This window comes from Trichomycterus rosablanca, chromosome 9, assembly GCF_030014385.1.
Source record: "Trichomycterus rosablanca isolate fTriRos1 chromosome 9, fTriRos1.hap1, whole genome shotgun sequence".
Classification (NCBI taxonomy): Eukaryota; Metazoa; Chordata; class Actinopteri; order Siluriformes; family Trichomycteridae; genus Trichomycterus; species Trichomycterus rosablanca.
In genome coordinates this window covers 29,380,545-29,402,443 of record NC_085996.1, presented here as the reverse complement: position 1 = coordinate 29,402,443, position 21,899 = coordinate 29,380,545, and the positions used below count along the sequence as shown (strand labels likewise).

Sequence of the window (21,899 nt, the reverse complement as noted above, 5' to 3'; positions counted from 1 at the left end):
AGAGATTTCTCCCACCTCATAATATATTGTGGTTCTGACAGGTTTCTTTACTGCAATGCACTTGAAAAGGTTCTGCTTAATATCACCACTACAGAAGTGCTAGCAGTACGCTAGAGAGTGGAGGAGTTTAAAAGTTTATATTTGGTTTACTTTGTGGTAATGCTTTTCTAAGAGATCATACGTTTGGTGACATGCACTAGATACCACCAGCTAATTTACTAACTAATAAAGTAAATCTGTCCTACAAATGACTAAAATAACAGTTTGCCTTAATGTCGAGCAAATGCTAATCTGATAGTCTGTCATCACCACTTCCATCGCAGTGTGAAGCAGCTCAGCCATCCAACATAACACCAACAGACTGCAGTGCATCATTAGGTCCAGAAAACTGGGTGTGTTTTTTCTATATATTCTGTAGATACCAGCCAGTAAAGTATGCTGTCAAGCCATGGCAGTTAAACCATGGGAACTAAATGCCCACAGGCCATGATGACTCTGCCAGCGTGAACACAGGGCGATGAGTGATCAGTGATTTAGGTAACAAGTGGCGGAAAGTTGCTGCCGGTCTGAATGTAAGGTTACTTTTTCGAGAAAAAGACAGAATTCAAAATATATAGACACCAGAACTAGATGTAATTACGTGATTAGCATCCTAGCATGGACTGTGAAGTGTAAAAAATAATGAAAGTCACAGAATATCTTGATTTAGATTGGGATGACAGTAGGAAATTAGAAAAGATAAATGGGGCATTGGAAGAAGTTCAATATTAAATAGGTAGAAAACACTAAAAATTGCACAAATACTTTGCAGGGCAACACACGCTCAGATATTTACTCACATTAAAGAAATCATTCAAATGAATAATAAAATTAAATAACAGTGTTTGTTTGTTTATTAGGATTTTAACGTCATGTTTTACACTTTGGTTACATTCATAACTGGAATGGTAGTTAGTCATGGACAATTTAGTGTCTCTAATTCACCTCACTTGCATGTCTTTGGACTATGGGAAGAAACCTGAGCGCCCGGAGGAAACCCACACGGACACGGGGAGAACATGCAAACTCCACACAGAAAGGACCCGGCCCGCCCCACCTCGGGATCAAACCCAGGACCTTCGTGCTGTGAGGCGACTGTGCTACCCACTTAGCCACCAAGCTGCCCAAATACCAGTGTTTAAATTACAAAATGTAGTATTTTTATTTAATGCAAAATACATTTTTATATTTATGAACCAAAAATGAAATGTACCGTTTAATAGTGGCGGAGATAATGTGTGCACCACTCTGCTTAATGCTCAATTCCTATTGGTAATCGCCAAATTGCTTTGCTTCTACTTGCATAAAGTTAAACTTTAAAGTTAAACATTATAGGTCTGAATGCTTACAGTGACGGTCTGATGGCTTTATTATGCCCTGTGTGGTATTTTTGATGGCATGAATTGCGTACAAATCTATCGACTAATTACCCGTGCAGTATTATTCCCAAGGAAAAAGACGGCTATACGTCTTGCACAGAGCACAGGTGGTCACTAAATGGTTTGGTGAGTATGAAAATCATTGTTTAACAGATGGGTGTTTGTTTCATCTAAACAATCACAGTGACACAAGCACAGCATGAGCCCACTGAGTCCTGTCTGTATTCTAAATGGTTATTGGTGTAACAATATTTCATTCATTTAGTAATTCATTGTCTGTTTTACCACCGCTTTATGCTGGTCAGAGTCACGGTGAGACTGATTCATTGGGTAAAAGACAGGAAACATCCTGGACAGATCATCAGTCCATCACAGGGAAGCAACAATATTTATGTGCAGATATAATTTTACCATGGTCACAGTGTCATTGATGCAGTGCTACAGTGCTAAGAAATTTCCCTTGTGGAGAGGGTTCCAGGTTCTTCACCTTTTCCAGTTATGCAACTTCAAATTTTAAACTGTAAAAAGACACCCCACATACTAGCCCTGCATCCAATTTGTTAAACTGCATAATCAAATTAGTTTATAACTATGTTTATTACACTTTATGGCCAAAAATATGTGGTCACCTGACCATGAGCATTTTTTGACATTCCATTCCAAAACCGTGTACGATAAGTGGAGTTGGCATTCCATTTATGGCTTTAAAAGCCTCAACTTTCCTGAGAAAACTGTCCAGAACTTTTTTTAAAGTATGTCTCTTGGAATTAAGTTGAAATAAGTCTTTAAATCGATCGCACTAGTGATCAGTCTAGAAATACAAATTGCTTTGTGCACAGGAGCACAGCCATGCTGAAAAACAATAAATGGGTCTACCCCTTTTTCCTGTCTTTAACGTCCTGTTACCACAAAGTTAAAAGCACAAGATTTAAGTATCAGGCATATTAAAGACCGCCTCACAGAGGGTGTGGCTGAAACCACTGAACTCAATCATTAGCCAATGTCTCAATACTTTTGATCATATAGTGTGTATTACCTGATTACTTAGTAGTGCTACAAACAATTTCTCCCAATCAAGTCATATTCAGTTATCCAATCACAATCAGCCAGCAGAGATTATAAATTTGGCAGTTATGAAAAAAGCCCTTCGGCATTTCCACTCTATAATAAGCACCCAGCCTGTCGGTAGCAAAGCTGAGATTAGAACTTGCTAGATTTTTTTGTCTATCATTACTTTTATACATTAGCCTTTTTAAGAACACTTGGTCCTTAAATTAAATATTAGGATGTAATTATGTGAATAATGTGGGGTGAAAAATACTATTTCAGGTTAAATGACTTACTGTGAAATCAAAGGTCAGTAGTATTTTATAAAGAAAACATGTATTACTCACCACTGAGAATATACTCACACTCAAAGGCTTTTCTATAAAATGACCTTTTCTTGTACGAGCTAGCAAAATACATGAAATAGAAATTATCTACAGAAAAGGTCACTGATTTAATGATCTTCACAATGAATGCTTTTGTAGTTGAGCAGAATGGGCAGTTGGGATATGTTTTTTTTTCCAAGTAAAGGTGTGTTTTATAAAGAGCAACTACCATGTTATTTCATCATAAAAAGTGCACATTATCCTTTTTAATGCACCACTCAGGAGCACTGGCCTTAAGGTAGAAAACATTCTAGAAAGGGCACGCATGCATTTCAGAGCAAATAAATGGCCGAATAAATCATAAAACGGAATAATAAAATTGATTGACAGTGTTTTTTTATATTTAATGCAAACTACATTTTAGAGAGGCATCATTTAGATTAAAGTAAAAAATAATTATAGCTATTTGTTTCATTTACAGCTTTGGCAAATTAACCACCTCTATATTTGAAAACATAAAAACTGCAACTGAAAAATAAAACCTCAAATATCAAAATATGCATAAAAGTAAAAATAAATGATTTATTAAAACAATTCCTGAGTTGAATTAAAATTATATTCTAACTTTTAATACACATTGTTGTTTCAAATGTTTTTTTTAATAAATAAAACTTCTGTCCTGGATTTAGCTCAGTAATATCCAGACCAAATTTACACTGAAGAATAAAGAGATTAATGATAAATAAAGACATGAATTTTGTTATTTTGATTCATTCTATGGACAGGAATCTATAAAGCATTATATTGTGGACTGTGTTTGTGTAATTGCCATTTAATCTCATCAGAGTTTGTTTGTTTGTTTATTAGGAACAGGAGCGGTAGTTACTCATTACACAAGGTTCCTAATTTACCTAAGTTCAATCCCCAGGTGTGGCAGTTCAGGTCCTTTCTGTCTGGAGTTTGCATGTTCTCCCCATGTCTGCATGGGTTTCTTTTGGGAGCTCTGGTTTCCTCCCACAGTCCAAAAACATGCAAGTGAGGTGAATTGGAGACACTAACTTATCCATGACAGTGTTTGATATTAAACTTGTGAACTGATGAGTAACTACCGTTCCTGTCATATCATGTAACCAAAGTGTAAAACATGACATTAAAATCCTAATAAACAAACATTATTCTGTTTTCCTTGTTTCATACAGTTTACTTGTTTTATTGTTTTTGTTTCATTCTCTTCACTTTTATTCTATTTTATTTGTTTTGTTGTTTTTGTTTTATTCTCTTTACTTTTATTCTGTTTTATTTGTTTAATTGTGTAATTGACATTTTTTAATCAATTAGCTAATGACAATTAACTAATCAATCTCAAGGCACCATGAAATGTGTAAATGCCAATCTCAACTAAAATGTGGTTTGTAAACAGCTTAAAACCAACAAAACATCTAAATAAAAATTTGTTTTGTTAGATGTTTTATATTCTTATTTTTTTAATTATTATATTCTATTTTCTTTTTATATATATATACAGTATATATAGATATAGATTTAGATTTTATATCTTAATTTTTATTCTTTCCCACCTCATTGTAATATTATTGTGTGATGTTTGTAATAATTGTAATTGCTGCTGCTACACCACATTTCCCTTCCAGGATCAATAAAGTAAATCAATCAATCAATCAATCAATCAATCAATCAAAAAGCAATGTAAGCTAAAACGTTCTCTGACTGTGTAAAGCGGCATGACATGTGGCATGACAGAAGAGTTTTAAACATTCTGCCACCTAATACAGAGCTCATTCTGCGCTTATGACTGCAGGGGGAAGGAAACGCAGGGCTTTGTGGTCTATTAAGTGCAGCCCAGGCTATAAATCAGTGACATTTTAAGCTTGGAGAAACCTATAGCACTAGAACAAAATAGGACAGGAGGTCCAGAAGGACTCACCTACACCCTGCAGCCAATAGATCATCTCACATCTCACTCTGTCAGCTTCCTGATGAGTCCGCACATCAAGTCTATTCACGGGCTTTCACCTGTCAGCCTTGACCGACTCAACAGCTGACTGGAAAAACCTCTTCATCCAGATGAGGATCATTCATCTCTCCCTCTCTCCTTTTCTCTCTCCAGCAGCTTTATAGACCTTTACTCAAAGTGCCTTTACTCCATTTTTTAAGATTAAAAAAAGACAGACTCCCTTGCTAAACGGCTAGCAATTACAGCAAATATGATACTGTTGTATTGTACCAGCTTCTGCCACCTGTCATTTTCTGTACAGGATTCAATTTCTGGACACATAATTTGAGGCCTGGCTGAAGTCACAAATTACCTGTGACTGATCAATATAGAAAAGCATGGCTTCCTGAAAATTGCTTATATTAATATTTATTCATATTTAGCTTCCCAGACAGAAATACCGAATTGAAAAGCAGCACCTTATGGTTAAATGTAGAAATGGAAATAGGCTGGATGGATGAATGTAGCCCAAAATCAAAAGGTCAGTTGTTGGTCTCTCTTTGGAGTGTGTGCAGAATACTTAAAGATTACTATTAATACAAATATTTGTTTTGCCAATGTTGAAGAAAGGTGTCACATGTACTCAGCTACAATGACTGAGCTTAGCATGTTAATTACTGGACTGTATAGAACTGAAAACCTGTGCTACAGTGTGTTCAGATAAGTTACAGTTTAGCCTCTACTCTACTGTTGCGGTGTGATAAAGCATAATCTCATTAAAAAATAACTTCTTTTTATAATGTGTGCACTATTGCACATACTGCACATACTAATACCCAAATAAGCTAAACTGCACACACAGACTTAAAATTAAAGGGAATCTCAGGAAACTGGTACAATTTATGCCAGTCAGGATTGGTATTACCAGGGGGTTTTTTCCCCAATTTTCCTCCGAATCTAGTCAAATCCAATTACCCAATTGCATTTCGCTTCCTCTCTACTGTTACTGACTTCCACTCCTGACTAAGGTGAGTCGTGACTAACACGGCTCCCTGACACGTGCAGTAGCTGACTGCTTCTTTTTACCTACATAAAACAAGTTCATATGTCTGAAAACTGACCAAGTCCTGTTTTGTTTTTTGTTCTCTTCTTTCACTCTTTCTTTCTTTGTGTGTGTGTGTGTGTGTGTGTGTGTGTGTGTGACTGGACAAAATGCCTGTGGAAATTGGCTGTGATTGGATCTCACACTTGGATCAGAGTTAAGCTCTGCTGAAAAAAAAAAAAAAAAAAAAACACTAAAAAAAATCATCTTTTTTTAAAAGCATTTTGTCATTTTGTTTAAACGTTATTAAAATGTGCACTTATTTACTACTTTTTGTTTATCCTTCAATATAGTTTTATGGATTGCTTCAAACCTCAAGAAAAGAACATTTCAAGATTTTTAAAGTTCATGTCAGGCATTACTTACAAGCATTTTTGGCAAAGCAACCAGTGTTAAGCACCACAAAGCTCAGCATTTCGCTCCAGAGCTTCCATTTATTTTATTCCGGTGCTTTCCATAGTGAGGACCAGCTATATAATATGATGCATTTTATTGATTCTCTATTACTAATTAAACATTCCTTACTAAGCAGGACTAGGCAACATAATGGAGTGTAAAGGCTGAAGAGAAAGCACTGTACATTTATTTCTCCTAAACAATGAATATACCAAATGTCTTGTCTAGTAACAGTAAAACACCTGAATACACTAACTAATTGCATAGTAGCTGATGTTAGTGTATCTAAAATAATATTATACATTGTTCCATACATGAGGACTAAAATATTTAGTGAGCCAGTGGAGCAGCATGGTGGCTCAGTGGGTAGCATTGCTGCCTCACAGCAAGAAGGTCCTGGGTTTGATTCCCAGGTAGAGCAGTCTGGGTCCTTTCTGTGTGGAGTTTGCATGGTCTTGTTGTGGGGTTTTCCCTGGAGGTCCCAGTTTCCTCCTACAGTCCAATGACATGCAAGTTAGATGAATTGGAGATTCAGTTTCTGAGATTGAACTTGAACTGATGAATCATGTGTAACCAGTAACTACCTGTACTGTCAGGAATGTAACTAAGGTGTAAAACATGATAATAAAATTCTAATTAATAAACTAACATAAAACTGCAAAAGGGTTAATGCCCAATGCATACAACTATGTGAGATATGACTACTTGCAAAATTGATCAACCTTAGGGGCCAGATTTTGAATTAAATAAGTTGCCTAGTATAACACTGTGTCTTTTTTTCAGGTTTTATAGGAGTTCTGCCTCGTACACTGTGTTTCCAGGTGGTTTGAACCCGCAGCCACCCTGACCCTGAGTTATGTTTAAGTAGAGGTATAGAAAATAATATGTTGTTAGGTAGGCGCTCGGTTACACTGCGTACGTGAACACACTTGAGTAGTGTCAGGGTTCTCGGCTGTTTTTTGGAGGGTCAGTGTCAGTTCTGACTGAGACTGATGAATTCTGCTCTAGCCTCCAGCAGCATGCTGAGTGGTCTTACCCCAGCATAGAGAAATTAAATGAATGGACTCGGGTGTATTTGATACTGAAGGGAATCTCACTGGCAGAGTCTGATGCTCAGTTGATGCAAAAAGTGCAGGTTTTAGTAAACTAAATGCATCAAGCATTTTGGTAAAACGCACAGTGGCACTCATGTTCCACAGGTTTTAACTCATGGCAAACCTGCTTTTTATTCTTTTTTCTTGGATTCCATCAAACCATAAGGGCAAATTTCTGTTCAGTTTCAGCAAGAAATGTTTTTTTGTTCATTTGGGTTTCTAGACACCAACAAGAGTCCACTTTTTCTATTCTTCTATTCTGAGTGCATTCAAATCAGCCCTATTTACTTAGAATGGTGAACAAAGAGGCTCACAAAGAAGACAACACACACCCCTCTAAAATTTGAACTATAAGCATGGTTTCAAAGTTTCAGCGGGTGTCCCAATACAGTATATAATGTAGTGTGTGTGTGTGTGTGTGTGTGTGTGTGTGTGTATCTATAGGTGTGGTTTGGATTACACAGTACAGCCACAGTATGGATTATGCACTTTTTACTAAAGTATGGCGGGTCCAATGCTATGTCTAGATCCAAGTATGACTTTCACACAGTGCACATGCACAGCCATATATCTATTGACTCTTTGAAATTGCCAATAAATATAAGTAAGTAGTGAGTAAATGTCTTTACTGCGATAGATTGACGAGCTGTCCTGGGTATATTCCTGCCTTGTGTTTTTGGTACTGCATGTACTGAAAATGAATAACTAAATAAATAAATATGAACCATAAAAACACTGAGCACTTTATTAGGTACACCCATTCGGTATTACATACATTGATCATTTTATAATGTATAGCCTGTCTGTTGCTCTGTACACAACCTTCACCGCATGGTGAACTGACCAAATGATGTTTGGGTGGTGGATCATTCTCAGCACTGAAATGACACTAACACGGTAATTCTCAGCATTGTCAGTGAGGTGTTTAAAAACACAGCTTTAAGTGACTCTCATAACAGAACAACACAAAGAACACAAAGTGTACAAAGCTACAAATGGGCTACATGTAGTAATTGTGTACCCACAAGGAATTAGATGTATTAGATATATTAAAGTCTAGGGGTAAGCCATCGACTGTAGATAGAAAGGGCAGGTGAGTTATGTATTGTGTGTCAGTGAGTCAGTGCCTGTCAGTGCATTAATTACTCTGTGGGCCTAAAATCACCTAAAGGAAATGTATGCAGCTGTGGGTTAAACATGCTAATCTACACAAATCTGCCTGAGGTAAATTTAAGGTATTACACCTGTGCCTCTCTGATTTCCCTGCTTCATTAAAACTGCAACGGTTGCTGTCTGAAAGTAAACAGTTTTGTTTGGAAAAAGAGGAGCTTTACCGCCCCTATCGGGACAGAATTGGTATTACATTTTATGTCTCTTTTTCCCCCAAATGCATGACCACGAAAAACGTTTTGATAATTTTTTTTTAACGCAGGATTATACCATTGTACTGTACAGGTAAAGGGCCCAACAGCAGCAACCTGGCAGTAATGGGGCTTGAACCAGCAGCCTTCTGATTACTAGTCCTGTACCTTAACCACTAGGCTACAGCTTGCCCTCTACAACCACTTTATTAGGTACACCTATCTTGTACGTACATTCATTTGCTATTTTATGAGCTGCATCCACTGTATCCCTTTTATGGTACCTGTAATGCTCTTTACTCCATTTATCAATTAGGTAAAACCTCCAACTGACTAAATGTCATTTGAATAGCAACAGATGGACTACAGTCAGTAATTGTATACCCACACAATTCATCTGTATGGTAGGTGTAGCTAATTCCAGATGGTCGAATGAACTTTCCCTGCCTCTTGCTATCTGTAAATGACAACTAAAGACATCCTGTTTTACTAAGTACCAACTCTAAACACACACAGTTTACTTTCTGTAGGCCGCATTATCTGCGGAATAGACAGCACTAGGATGCACTGTAGGACAGTCCACCTCACAACTTACAAAGGTTGAAGTACCTGCTGGTTATGTACTGGTACCATGTTCAACAGCACACTTTCAGATGTCTTGTAAAGTCCATGTCTTGGTGGGTTAGAGCTATTTTGACAGCATATTAAGAAGGTAGTTTTAATGTTATGGCTAACAGGTATATATTTTCTTCTAATGGGGTGTCAGCAGATTTGTGTTGTTAGGCTGCTAAATATTCACACTACAGTAAAGTAATGTTTCTTAAATAAACACACTTCTGCAAGTTGCTCTGGTTGCTCTGGATATGAAACTAACTGGTGCACTAAAATTATTATAATACAAATATTAGAGATGTTGTGAAAGTGGAACCAGTTGCAACAACTAATAATCTGAAGAAACTGGCTATGAAGATATACACACTTGTATTTATAATAGGTGAACAATAGCTTCTGATGAGTATTCAAATTCACATGCTCAAAGTAGTCTGAGCATCCGCTGTAATGAAAAGGGAAAAAAACCTTTTGTACAAATGAAATTACATGGTTGGTTTTAAATAAAATAACATATAAACATATGTTATAATATAATATATGTTATTTATAAGAAAATATATATATTTTTCTGTAGTACCAAATTAAAAACCTTAAACTTAAATTGTTAAGTTTACAATATGATCAGGATATAACCAGGATAATATTTATTGATATTAAAGTTTCCATTTGAGCCTTCTCAGCTATTATTGTTCCAAAATGTTTTTTGCAAATATTACACATCTTTTCTGGATCAATGAGGAAAAGAGCCATACTTAATTAATACCAGCACATATGAGAAGGCAGCATTAATGTTGATGGGTACAACATATACACCGATCAGTCATAACATTAAAACCACCTCCTGGTTTCTACACACACTGTCCATTTTAGCTCCACTTACCATATAGAAGCACTTACTGACTGTCCATCTGTTTCTATACATGCTTTGCTATCCCCCTTTCATGCTGTTCTTCAATGGTCAGGACTCTCCCAGGACCACTACAATGCAGGTATTATTTGGGTGGTGGATCATTCTCAGCACTGCAGTGACACTGACATGGTGGTGGTGTGTTAGTGTGTGTTGTGCTGGTATGAGTGGATCAGACACAGCAGTGCTGATGGAGTTTTTAAACACTTTACTGTCACTGCTGGACTGAGAATAGTCCACCAACCAAAAATATCCAGCCAACAGCACCCCATGGGCAGCGTCCTATGACCACTGATGAAGGTCTAGAAGATGACCGACTCAAACAGCAGCAATAGATGAGTGATCGTCTCTCTAAGGTGGACCAACTAGGTAGGAGTGTCTAATAGAGTGGACAGTGCGTGGACAACATGGTATTTAAAAACTCCAGCAGCACTGCTGTGTCTGATCCACTCATACCAGCACAACACACACTAACACACCACCACCATGTCAGTGTCACTGCAATGCTGAGAATGATCCACCACCTAAATAATACCTACTCTGTGGTGGTCCTGTGGGGCTTCTGACCATTGAAGAACAGGGTGGCAGGAAGGCAGTCTAAAAAAGTATGTAGAGAAACAGATTTACTACAGTCAGTAATTGTAGAACTACAAAGTGCTCCTATATGGTAAGTGGAGCTGATGAAATAGACAGTGAGTGTAGAAACAAGGAGGTGGTTTTGATGTTATGGCTGATCAGTGTATAAGCAACATATGCAGACAATGTCTTTGTCAGGGATGTCCTTGCTTGTTTCAGCAAGACATTGGCTTTGTAGTAGGAGAATGCAGATGCTAGATTTGGCCCTTTATCGAGAAATTTGTACCCTTAAACTCGACGTTTCCCTTAAAATCCATGTGTGTGTGACTGTCGCTTTACTTCAAATAATTGAGCATTTTTTTAAATCCTTAAAAAAAAAAAATGTATATTTGATAATGCTTTGCTACAGCAGCACCTCAACCCAGACCTACCACACAGCAGCATAAAATCATAACCGCCTTACCTTAGCTTCTCTTCTTCAAATTGAGGCCAAATGTATATCCATGTGTTGTTCTATTAGGGATATAATCCACTTGTTTTTCTTCTTGGCGGCCATCTTGTATGTTTCCAGAATGTTTCCAGAATATATAAATATCCATTATTTCTAACTGTGTTTGTCCACCTAACTAACAAAAGCCGTTTTAGCCGGATAATTTCTTCTCTCTGCTTTTGTGGTAAAAAGCTGCAACTGGTAATTTGTTAACTAAGCTGTCACTTATACAACAACCAATAAAGAGAGAGATTTCATTGCCAGCTCACCTGAACTACACACATTGGAGAAACCAAACTAATAGTATATATTGCTTTGGATTAGAGGAACAACTGAAATTCCGCCCAAAATCTGAATTCGGAAGCTCTGATTGGTTTATACAGCTGTTTTTCAAAGCCTGAACCACACTGAATCTCTAAATCAGATTCACTGATCCACGGAGTTGTTTACTCACGACACCATAATGAAATGAATCTTTACCACAGATAAGAGCACAGCTCTTTGATTCAATACCAATGAATAATTCATTTGAAAAGAGTCGTATCTGACTTGTTTTGACTCAGTGATTCAGTTTGCTTTTGGACAGACTGATGTGAAGAAATGGGGGGACAGGCCGCTCAGGTGGCGCAGCGGTAAAAACACGCGCTGCAACCAGAGCTGGATGTTGAAAGAGCGTCGTTTCGAATCCAGCTCTGCCTTCACCGGTCGAAAGGCTGGGCGGCTATATGAACAACAAATTGGCCTGTTGTTCAGGTGGGGGGGCGGGACTTTAGACCGGAGGGGATACTCTCTCAGGAATGGGGCGGTGGCACCCTCTGCTGGCTGGTTGGGGGCGCCTGCATGGAGACGGGAGGGGGTGCGGCGGAGTGTGTGATCCTCCGTGCACAGTACTCTGACGCGCTCCACTCGTCAAGTGTGGGTGATAAGACGGTTGATTGGCTGTGCACGTATCGGAGGAGGCGTGGAACGGCCTCGTCAGCCCCCAATCAGGAGCAGGGACCGGTATAATGAGAGATTGACTAATGGGATGAAAATTGGACGCGCTAAATTATATATTTTTTTTAAAGAAAAAACAAAGAAAAAAAAAAAAAAGAAATGGGGGAGAGGTACATTTTATGTGTATAGACAGAGTCTGACAGAGCTTTAGAGTCAAAAAGGCACAAATGTATTAAATAATGACACTATTACATACAATAATTCGCTGCAATATAATCTGTTTTTGTGTTGGAAAGCTTTGGAGACCTTTGGAGACCAACAAGGACTTTTTTACTTCAACTTCAATAACTACAGCTCAGAATTAGAAGCTAAAAATTTGGTATGGTGATTGTCAACATTTGCCACAGGAATATATATATACACACACCAATCAGCCATAACATTAAAACCACCTCCTTGTTTCTGCACTCACTTTCCATTTTATCAGCTCCACTTACCATATAGAAACACTTTGAAGTTCTACAATTATTGACTGTAATTTCACCCTGTTCTTCAATGGTCAGGACCCCCACAGGACCACCACAGAGTAGGTATTATTTAGGTGGTGGATCATTCCTCAGAACTGCAGTGACACTGACATGGTGGTGGTGTGTTAGTGTGTGTTGTGCTGGTGTGAGTGGATAAGATAAGTTTTTTAATACCATGTCCACTCACTGTCCACTCTATTAGACACTCCTACCTAGTTGGTCCACCTTGTAGATGTAAAGTCAGAGACGATCTCATCTATTGCTGCTGTTTGAGTTGGTCATCTTCTAGACATTCATCAGTGCTCACAGGACACTGCTCATGGGGTGCTGTTGGCTGGATATTTTTGGTTGGTGGACTATTCTTAGTGCTAAGATTGATCCACCACCCAAATAATGCCTACTCTGTAGTGGTCCTGTGGGGGTCCTGACCATTAAAGAACAGCATGAAAGGGGGCTAACAAAACATGCAGAGAAACAGATGGACTACGGTCAGTAATTTTAGAACTACAAAGTGCTTCTATATGGTAAGTGGACTTGATAAAATGGATGCAGTTCCACAGGACCATGAAACACATTAACAGGTTTCCTATACATCCTTATGGGAAAAAATACCTTGAAACTCAACGCCTTTCAAACTCAACGCCACTCCCAGAACCAACTGACGTTGAGTTTCAAGGTACCAGTGTATATCAATTAACGTTGTAGACACAAAATCCTGACTACCCAATGTCATTCTATCCTTTTTTTGGGTTGTGGAAGTGGCCACGCTACACACAGAGAGAGAGAGAGAGAGAGAGAGCGATGTGGGGGGTTACATACACTGAATGAAGAGAGGGAGGAAGGCTAGTCACAGCTGTACAGCATCTCTATGGATATTAAAGCGAAAATGCATAATAAACGACGTGAGATATGAGATTTTTTTTTACGTTTTTTCCCGGAAACAGGCAAGGTTATTTACAGTTTGTTTATTATTGTTATCTGAGTCGACGTTTCACCGGTAATACCATCACATATAAACAAGCTAACTGTTACCGTTCCGACAAAACACTGTTCTTATATATTGTAAACTAATTGCGATTTGCACATGCGCACTTAGAACTAACGCAGCCAAGCCAAACACTGTATCTGCATGTGAATGATCAGAGCTCAATCGGAAAAAACAGGTACATCATTACAGGTTGTTTATTTATGCTATTCAAACTCTTTGATGAATTGTTGTAGATATTACTGACCACACTGAATGATATTAACATAAATCATTGTAATAATGTAACTTATTGATAAGATGTGAGCTCTGGCTCACGCAGTAGACAGGTTACCAATGTGATTGAATGGGCTCTTAAAGAACTGGTGGTATCTGATGGTGCTTTTTTAGTAGTTGCATGTTGATGGTGATTCAGTGCACCTTGTGGATTATTTGTGTAATATTTTCAGTGTTGTCATCATTCATTAACTGCTTCATCCTGGTCAGGGTCGAGGTAGTTTTAGTGCTACAGTGAGAGCAAGACAGGAATACATATTGGACACTGTGCCAGTCCCTGTCATTCATACCTGGGGCTACTTAAAAAATAGAATCCACTTACTGCTTGTTTTCCTGTACCTGTTATTGTATGCTAGCCTTTCTACCAACTGCACCTCTGTGCTACAGATCAACACTTTAATTAATTGTGCAAGGAAGGAAATTGTGCCAATATGATAAGAAAAAATGACACAGTGGCAGACCTAGGGTGTGACAAACCAGTCAAATGGCTCTGGATTTACAGCAACCCTGATCAGAATAACGTGGTTGGGTAGGATAAATAAATGTATGATACCTAATGAATAAATTAACTTTATTACTTAGCACCTTATCAACATCCAAATTTTTATTTGCCACATTTATTTATATATGTTGTCAAAACATAAATGTGTAATATTTTATTTCTCATGTTATTAAGGAATGTTTGCATGGTGTTAATACATTTACATTTTGAATACAGTTCAAGCAATTGAGGATTAATGGTCTTTCTCAGGGGCCCAAAAGTGGCAATTGCCGATGGTGGGGCTTAAACCAGCAACCTTATGATTACTAGTCCAGTACCTTAACCACTGAGCTACTACTGCCCTGTTACTAAACACCAACATAGTCTCATTCATTCTCTGTTTCTCATAGCCCAGAGGGGTGCCAACATTTCATATTACATGTTTTACCACTGCTTTTTCCTTGTCAGGGTGACGGTGGGTCCAGTTTCCCAAAATTACTGGATGCAAGTGTAATTTACCGCTGCACCAGCCAAGTTCTTTTGTGTCTATATAACAAAAAGCACAAACATATCACAATAAAATAGTTCCAATCATATAAGGTGCCAAACTGTTTTAATACTGTCAAACTACTGCTGTGATCCAGGGTTCAAAACACCATTGGTGCTATCAGCCATTCAGGCGTCTACATACAAACATGATTGGCTCTGTCTAGGGTGGGTGAGGTGGGGGTGGTCGAGGCTCAGTGACAGGGTGTGTTGTTGCATTGTGCCCAGTGATTTCATGGAAGCCAGACCCACTGAGGCTTTAACAAGGATAAAGAGCTGGTAAAAATTAAATGAATGAATGAGGTGCAGATGTGCACTGGTCTACACTGCATTGTTCTTATTATTACTAACAAGGTTTAAAATGTATCAAGTTAGGTGCATAACAATGCCAGCGAAAACTGTATCTAAAAAGAGTTGGGCCAATCTGTTTACATTCCTTTTTCTACTCACGTTTTTGACACACCCCCAAGAGCCTTTCCCTCCATCACATTTTTACTGTTTACATTTCCCTCCATCACATTTTTACTGTTTACATTTCCCTCCATCACATTTTTACTGTTTATATTTCCCTCCATCACATTTTTACTGTTTACATTTCCCTCCATCACATTTTTACTGTTTACATTTCCCTCCATCACATTTTTACTGTTTACATTTCCCTCCATCACATTTTTACTGTTTATATTTCCCTCCATCACATTTTTACTGTTTACAAGTAAATATGGTGGACTACTCTGCTAAAGCATCCTATTATGGCATGATTGCAGGGCAAAACATGGTTAGTTTATGCAATTCACCCTGTTATATCTAAAATCTAATTTTAAAATTAATTGAGAAAAAGATTGAAAGAGATTGAGAAAGAGATTGACTTTTAAACTAAGTCAAATTGCCTTTGCCCAAAGTACACTTGCAAGAAATGTTGATTGGTTAATACTCCTATGTGACCCATAAAATAATACATTCCCCTTTTGACACATTGTATGTTTCCTTAAACAAATAATTGCAAACACATATAATCTGGAATCTGGATAGAGTTTTGTCAGAAAAATGTTGCTGTATTGAATGTAAGTCTAAGTGCTTTTAGCACTATAGTGATTTTAACTTACTTTGACCTGTAGAGCCTCTAATACCGTTTTTAACTTGGGTTTACTCTGAAATAATGACAACCACTACAATTGATGCTAGGTTGGGGCCAATTAGCCTGCTGTGTGATGTAGAATGTAAGTGGTTGTATCTGAGCAGGTTTGCTTAGGAATGGTTGCTGTGAAGGGCTGATAACTTATTTAAATATTTTATTTAACATTATATTTTGATGTAGAGGTTTATGTGTAAAGAACTGGGAAAAAAGTTAGATGTAATTCATTTTAGATTTTGAAGTGGTATGTGATAAATAGACGACTTTTGAAAGGGTATGATCATTTTCTATAGGCACTGGAAAATATGTAACATAACTAGTCACCATAGATGCATATCTAACCCTGTTTTGTGACTTTCGCAGAAATAAAACACTCTTCAGAGTAAAAGCTGTCATGTGATCGATGAAAAGAAACACATTAAGAACATCTCTGACAAAAGGATCTCAGCATCTCATCAGGGATGTCTCAAATCAAAAGGGCTGAAGTACCTAAGACGTGAGGTCCTAAACAGTATAAATGCAGAGAATGTCGCCCATCTAATAAAGACATGGGATATGAAACCACGACAGTATCAATATAAAGAATTCTGGCCATCTAATCCATGTTAAGCCGTGAATATCACAATGAAATAAAGAACTAGACTAAATCAAGCTCACTGTGTGCAACCACTAGTGATTCCTTCTGGTGTGGTTTGCATCATCAGAGGAACCATGGGTTGTGGTGGCTCTAGGACAGATGCCTTGGAGCCACGGTACCTCGAAAGCTGGACCAAAGAAACCGAATCTACTTGGCTGACCAGCACAGATACAGACATCCCACTGTCCTCGATCCACAGCATTCCCTCGGATAACTCCTCAGAGGTTGGATTTGCATCAGAGAAAACTGGCAACTCAGGTGAATACTATTAATAATTTGCAACATAATGCAATCATTTACAAATATCAACAAATTCTGCACTCTGCACATTTCCAATAAAATGACACATTACCCTAGTGGTAAAGAGCGCACCAGTAAGGGTAAGCCGACAGTTTCACTCTGTTTCTGTTGCCATGGTGATGGCTCCATCCCTTCAGCGGGTAAATAGATGAGGACAGGCTTTGCTTTACACAATAAGAGCTCCTTATCGTCTACAAGAATTATTACAGTAGCAAATGATAAATGCATGAATGGTTCCTGCCTCACACATAAAGTGTATAAAAGGCATAAAAGACATAATGGCAAAAAGAAAAGAAGCTTTTAGTTTTGTTTTGTTAAAAAATTTCTTTCAATTTACCTTCAGTTTTGGTTTTTCATCTTAGTCTAAACCACTCCCCAACCCTCAATGCAATCATAACAGCCTCCACTTTTCTAATAAGGGTGATTGTGTGAGTCTACATGCTTTTGACCGTAAGGTGTATTTTTTATAGACCTACCTGTATCTACAGCTGTGGGAAAAAAGATCTTTATTGGTTGGTTCAGGCAGACGAGACAATAAATTGTATTGTGTCTGAAATTGTAGTCTTTCAAGCATGGATGTGGGAAATAATGACCGTTTGGTGGTTATAACCCACTAGTGGTTATTTCCACTAAATGAATTAAGCCACTGTCCTTCCATCCTTTCTAATCTTTATCTAAACTGACAGATATCTTCGATGATAGCCTGCCAGCTCCTGCTCAGGCCTACCTAAAGGTGTGTTCTGCCATGTCTGAGACTGGTCTTAATGATGCGAAAACTGGTGGCACTCCTGCTATACTGGCCTCACAAGAACAGGGCGGCCTGTGCTCCTCACCTGGAACAACAGTGCAGAGAAGAAGTGTCGTACGCACCGAAGAGATTGTAAGACCCATTTTATTACAAGAATCTATGTGTTTTAATACTGCTGTAAAATGTAAATAGAGCTTAGGGATCTATTTAACAAAATGTGTTTATAATACCATAAAAATATATGTACATATATCCAATATTTGTATACGTTTTCTCCCATTTTCTCCCAATTTAGTGTAGTCAATTTGTCATCCGCTGCTGGGGATCCCTGATTTTTTGCAGTTGAGGAGGGTATATTGCTGCTCACGCCTCCTTTGACCCGCGCACAGCCCTTAACTGACCCCTTTTCCACACATGCACTCTGCACAGGCGCCTCTATCCGCCAATCAGGGTCCTTACACAGCGTTTGAAGACCCCGCCCACATAGTTCGGTCATCCGTTCCTACAGACACTGCCAATTATTCCCGCTAGATGATGCCCAGCTGACCGGTGGCAATGGCAAGTTTCGAACCGAGGAGTTCAGAATCTCGGAGCTGGTGTGCTAGCCGAATATCCCTTGCAACCTGGGCAGCTTTTTTCTATTTTTAATCCATTAACATTATTGAAACTCTGAGATACCTGTATTGAATGTAAGACTAAGGGCAAACAGGTCTTTTAGCACTATAGTAATTTTTACTCAGTTTAACCTGTTGAGTTTATGATGGTTTTATTCTGAGTTAATGAAAACCACTACAATTGATGCCAGGTTGGGGCCATTTAGCTGTTTCTTCTGATCTGATCAAAGAGTGACGGATCACCACACACCCCCTCTGACACATGTCCTATCTGCAGCCATTTCTTGTCACCTGCCAATGTTGGGTTCCCAAACAGAGCTTTATCGCGTACACGCTATGCTCCAGTGACTCCAGCCCCTCACAGCGCATATTGTGGTGGCAGCATAAATAGACCTTGTCCGACCTTCTCTCCCTCAAACACAGCCAAGTGGTGTGCTAGTGCGTTAGAGCGCTGCAGCACCTGAGCATTAACTGAGCCTGCTTTTAAGACTAATGGTGCTCTGTGTTCATTAAGATAAAACAAAAATAAAATGATTGTTTACTAGTATGAATGCAACTAAATGAATGCATTTTGTCAACTATAATGTGTATATGAGTAATTTTTTGCTTCCATTTTTATTTGGAAAAGCTTTTATCTGTTTTAGCATGGCAATGCCCGTGTGCACAGTGTTTTAATTGTTTATTTTCTGTATTTTGTTGACACCAGTGGCAAGACAAGAGGATGTCTAGCAAGCAAGTGACCATCACTGTAACTCAAAGTATCCATCAAGTGGACAAGAGTGGAAAGATCAAGGAAAAATCTCACACTACCTTTGAAGTGATGAAAGGTAGAGATAGCTTGAAAGACGCTGCTATAGACCCTGTTCTAAACTGAACCAAGAAGACAGCTCATTGATTGACACAAGGATCTTAAGCTTTGTAAAAACTGTGATGAACAGAAAGTAATATAGAACAAAGAAAATCACAGAAGCAGTGTACTGAAGAAGCACATCAGGTCTGTGATCAGCACTGTCGTCTCTGTCATACAGACATTATTAGATTTTTTTAGGTCCAAAAGTCATGAGACTCTGTTTTATTGTTGTGTAAAGTTTCTGTCCTTTACTACATAGCCAAAAGTACTTGAACACCTGTTTTTTCTCTAAGTCACAAGTATCCCTGTACACAAAGCTGTTCATTAGATTACATTTACATTTTCGACATTTAGCAGACGTTTTTATCCAAAGCGACTTACAGTACTGGGACAGTGTACAGTCTGAGCAACTGAGGGTTACGAGCCTTGCTCATGGGTTCAACAGCAGCAACCTGGCAGTGGTGGGGCTTGAACCAGTGACCTTCTGATTACTAGTTTAGTACCTTAACTGCTAGGCTACAACTGCCTACAGCATTTAGCAGACACGTTGATCCAATGTGACTTACAGTTGTAGCTAATTAAAGTGCAAGCAATTAAGGCTTAAGGGCCTCGCTCACGGGCCCAAGAGTGGCAACTTGGTGGTGGTGGCTGGGCTTGAACCAGCAGCCCTCAGATTACTAGTACTATGACTGCCACCACCAGATTAGATTCGATTTATTGGAAATATGTTTGCATAGTTTGGTGTACAAGAACTTGACTGACCAGCACAAAGCTCTGACCTTGACCCTATCCAGCACATATGGGATTAATTGGAATGCTCAGCTACAGTACATGAGTGCAACCACAGTAATGCTCCTGTGGCTAAATGGAATCTAATTATAACCGTGTTGTTCAGAAACACAATGTTTAGAAACACACTGTCAGAATACTGAAGCCTGTTATAGTGGCAGAGGGAGACATGCTCTATATGATCTTGGTTTTAGATGTAATGGTCAGATGTTGGGTGTACACAAACTTTTGGCCATGTAGTATATTTTATGTCATTTATTTATAACACATGCTTGCAGTAATGCATTGTTGTCTCTTATGGCTTCCAGCTCTCACTTATTTAAAATAGTCTGATATTCCAGTTATAGAGCATGTATTAAAACTCCACTATTTTTATACAATTTTGAAATACAGGGTAAATGTGTGGAGCCAGTTTGGGACAAAAGTTTGTTAATTTGGTTTTAAGTCCTGAGCTTGAACTGTGAAAAATACTATAGTGTAGTAATGTAATGAAATGTTTTTTTCCAATATTCAATTCTAGGGGCAGGTGGCTCAGTGGGTAGCGGTCCAGGTCCTTTCTGTGTGGAGTTTGCATGTTCTCCCCATGTCTGTTTGGGTTTCCTCCGGTAACTGGTTTCCTCCCACAGTTCAAAGACATGCAGTCAGGTTAATTGGAGATACAAAATTGTCCATGACTATGTTTGACATTAAACTTGAACCTTGTTACAATGAACCTTGTGTAACAAGTTCAACTACCGTAACTACCGTTCCTGTCATGAATGTAACCAAAGTGTAAAACATGACGTTAAAATCCTAATAAAAAAATAAATAATTTCATTCTAGAATTTGTTTAAGTAAATTGTAAATGTAGTTTTGAATTGAGTAAAATGTGCACATTTATGGTATATAGCAGACATCTTTATCCAAAATGACTTACAATTATGGTCAAGTACAATGTAAGCAATTGGGGGTTATTGGCATTTGTTTAGAGCAAGGTGGCAACATGGCAAGAGTGTGGCTTGAAACCTTCTGATTACTAGTGCTGTACCTTACCCGATAAGTTACAACTACCTTTAGATGAGAAAGGTCCTTTTTGGCTGTCACTCATTATACCACACCACTCTGAAGTTGATGCCACACCCAACGCCAAATAATTCTAATATCAAAAATTACATAAAAGTGAAAAATGAAAATATATATTTTATTTAGAAAAATTCCAAAATTGAATCCAAATGATTTTAAAATAAAATGTTTTTCATAGACCTATTTTTATTTTCAAAACATAGCTGTATTTCAAGCCTAAGACTTAAGATTTTCATAAAAAATATATTTTTTTTAATTAACAAACCTTTTGTCCTGTAGAACTGGGACAATCAGAAGTCAAACACCAGGGGGCCTGAAAATATTTGCTTGTGCTGTGTGCTTTAACTGTAACATACCAAATTAAAATCACTATCCTTTTAATCAGGTGTTTCCATTCTTTCTTTAGAAATTTGTTAAAAAGTTGGTTTCACAGTTTGACTTTATGGACATTAACTTAAGCTGCATTACACCAGGCTGTGGTAAAATGACTACAGTTCTATTCATTTATAAATGCTTTTTTATGGTTTTTCTAAATGTTTTAATTTTCATTTTAAGTTTAAAATACCAAGAGACTTGCCAACTACTTATTTTTGAAATAGGGAACTTGATTACAGGAAATGAAACATACTCGCATACTATATTCTTCACAATTTTAAGGAGATGTCATCATGAGAAACCCACAAGCTAGTTAATAAGCAGTTACTCAGTATTTGCTAGCACACTGTTTACAATG

General features: G+C 38.0%; 1 protein-coding gene across 1 annotated transcript; it reads left to right on the top strand.

Annotated features, from left to right (window-relative positions):
- The first annotated feature begins 16,877 nt into the window (after positions 1–16,877).
- On the top strand, positions 16,878–19,472 carry baalcb (BAALC binder of MAP3K1 and KLF4 b). The gene is made up of 3 exons (XM_063001340.1): positions 16,878–17,061; positions 17,790–17,983; positions 19,172–19,472. Exons 1-3 carry the CDS (start codon positions 16,878–16,880, stop codon positions 19,337–19,339), a joined length of 546 nt encoding a protein of 181 aa, XP_062857410.1. The 3' UTR covers positions 19,340–19,472.
- The last annotated feature ends 2,427 nt before the right edge of the window (positions 19,473–21,899 follow it).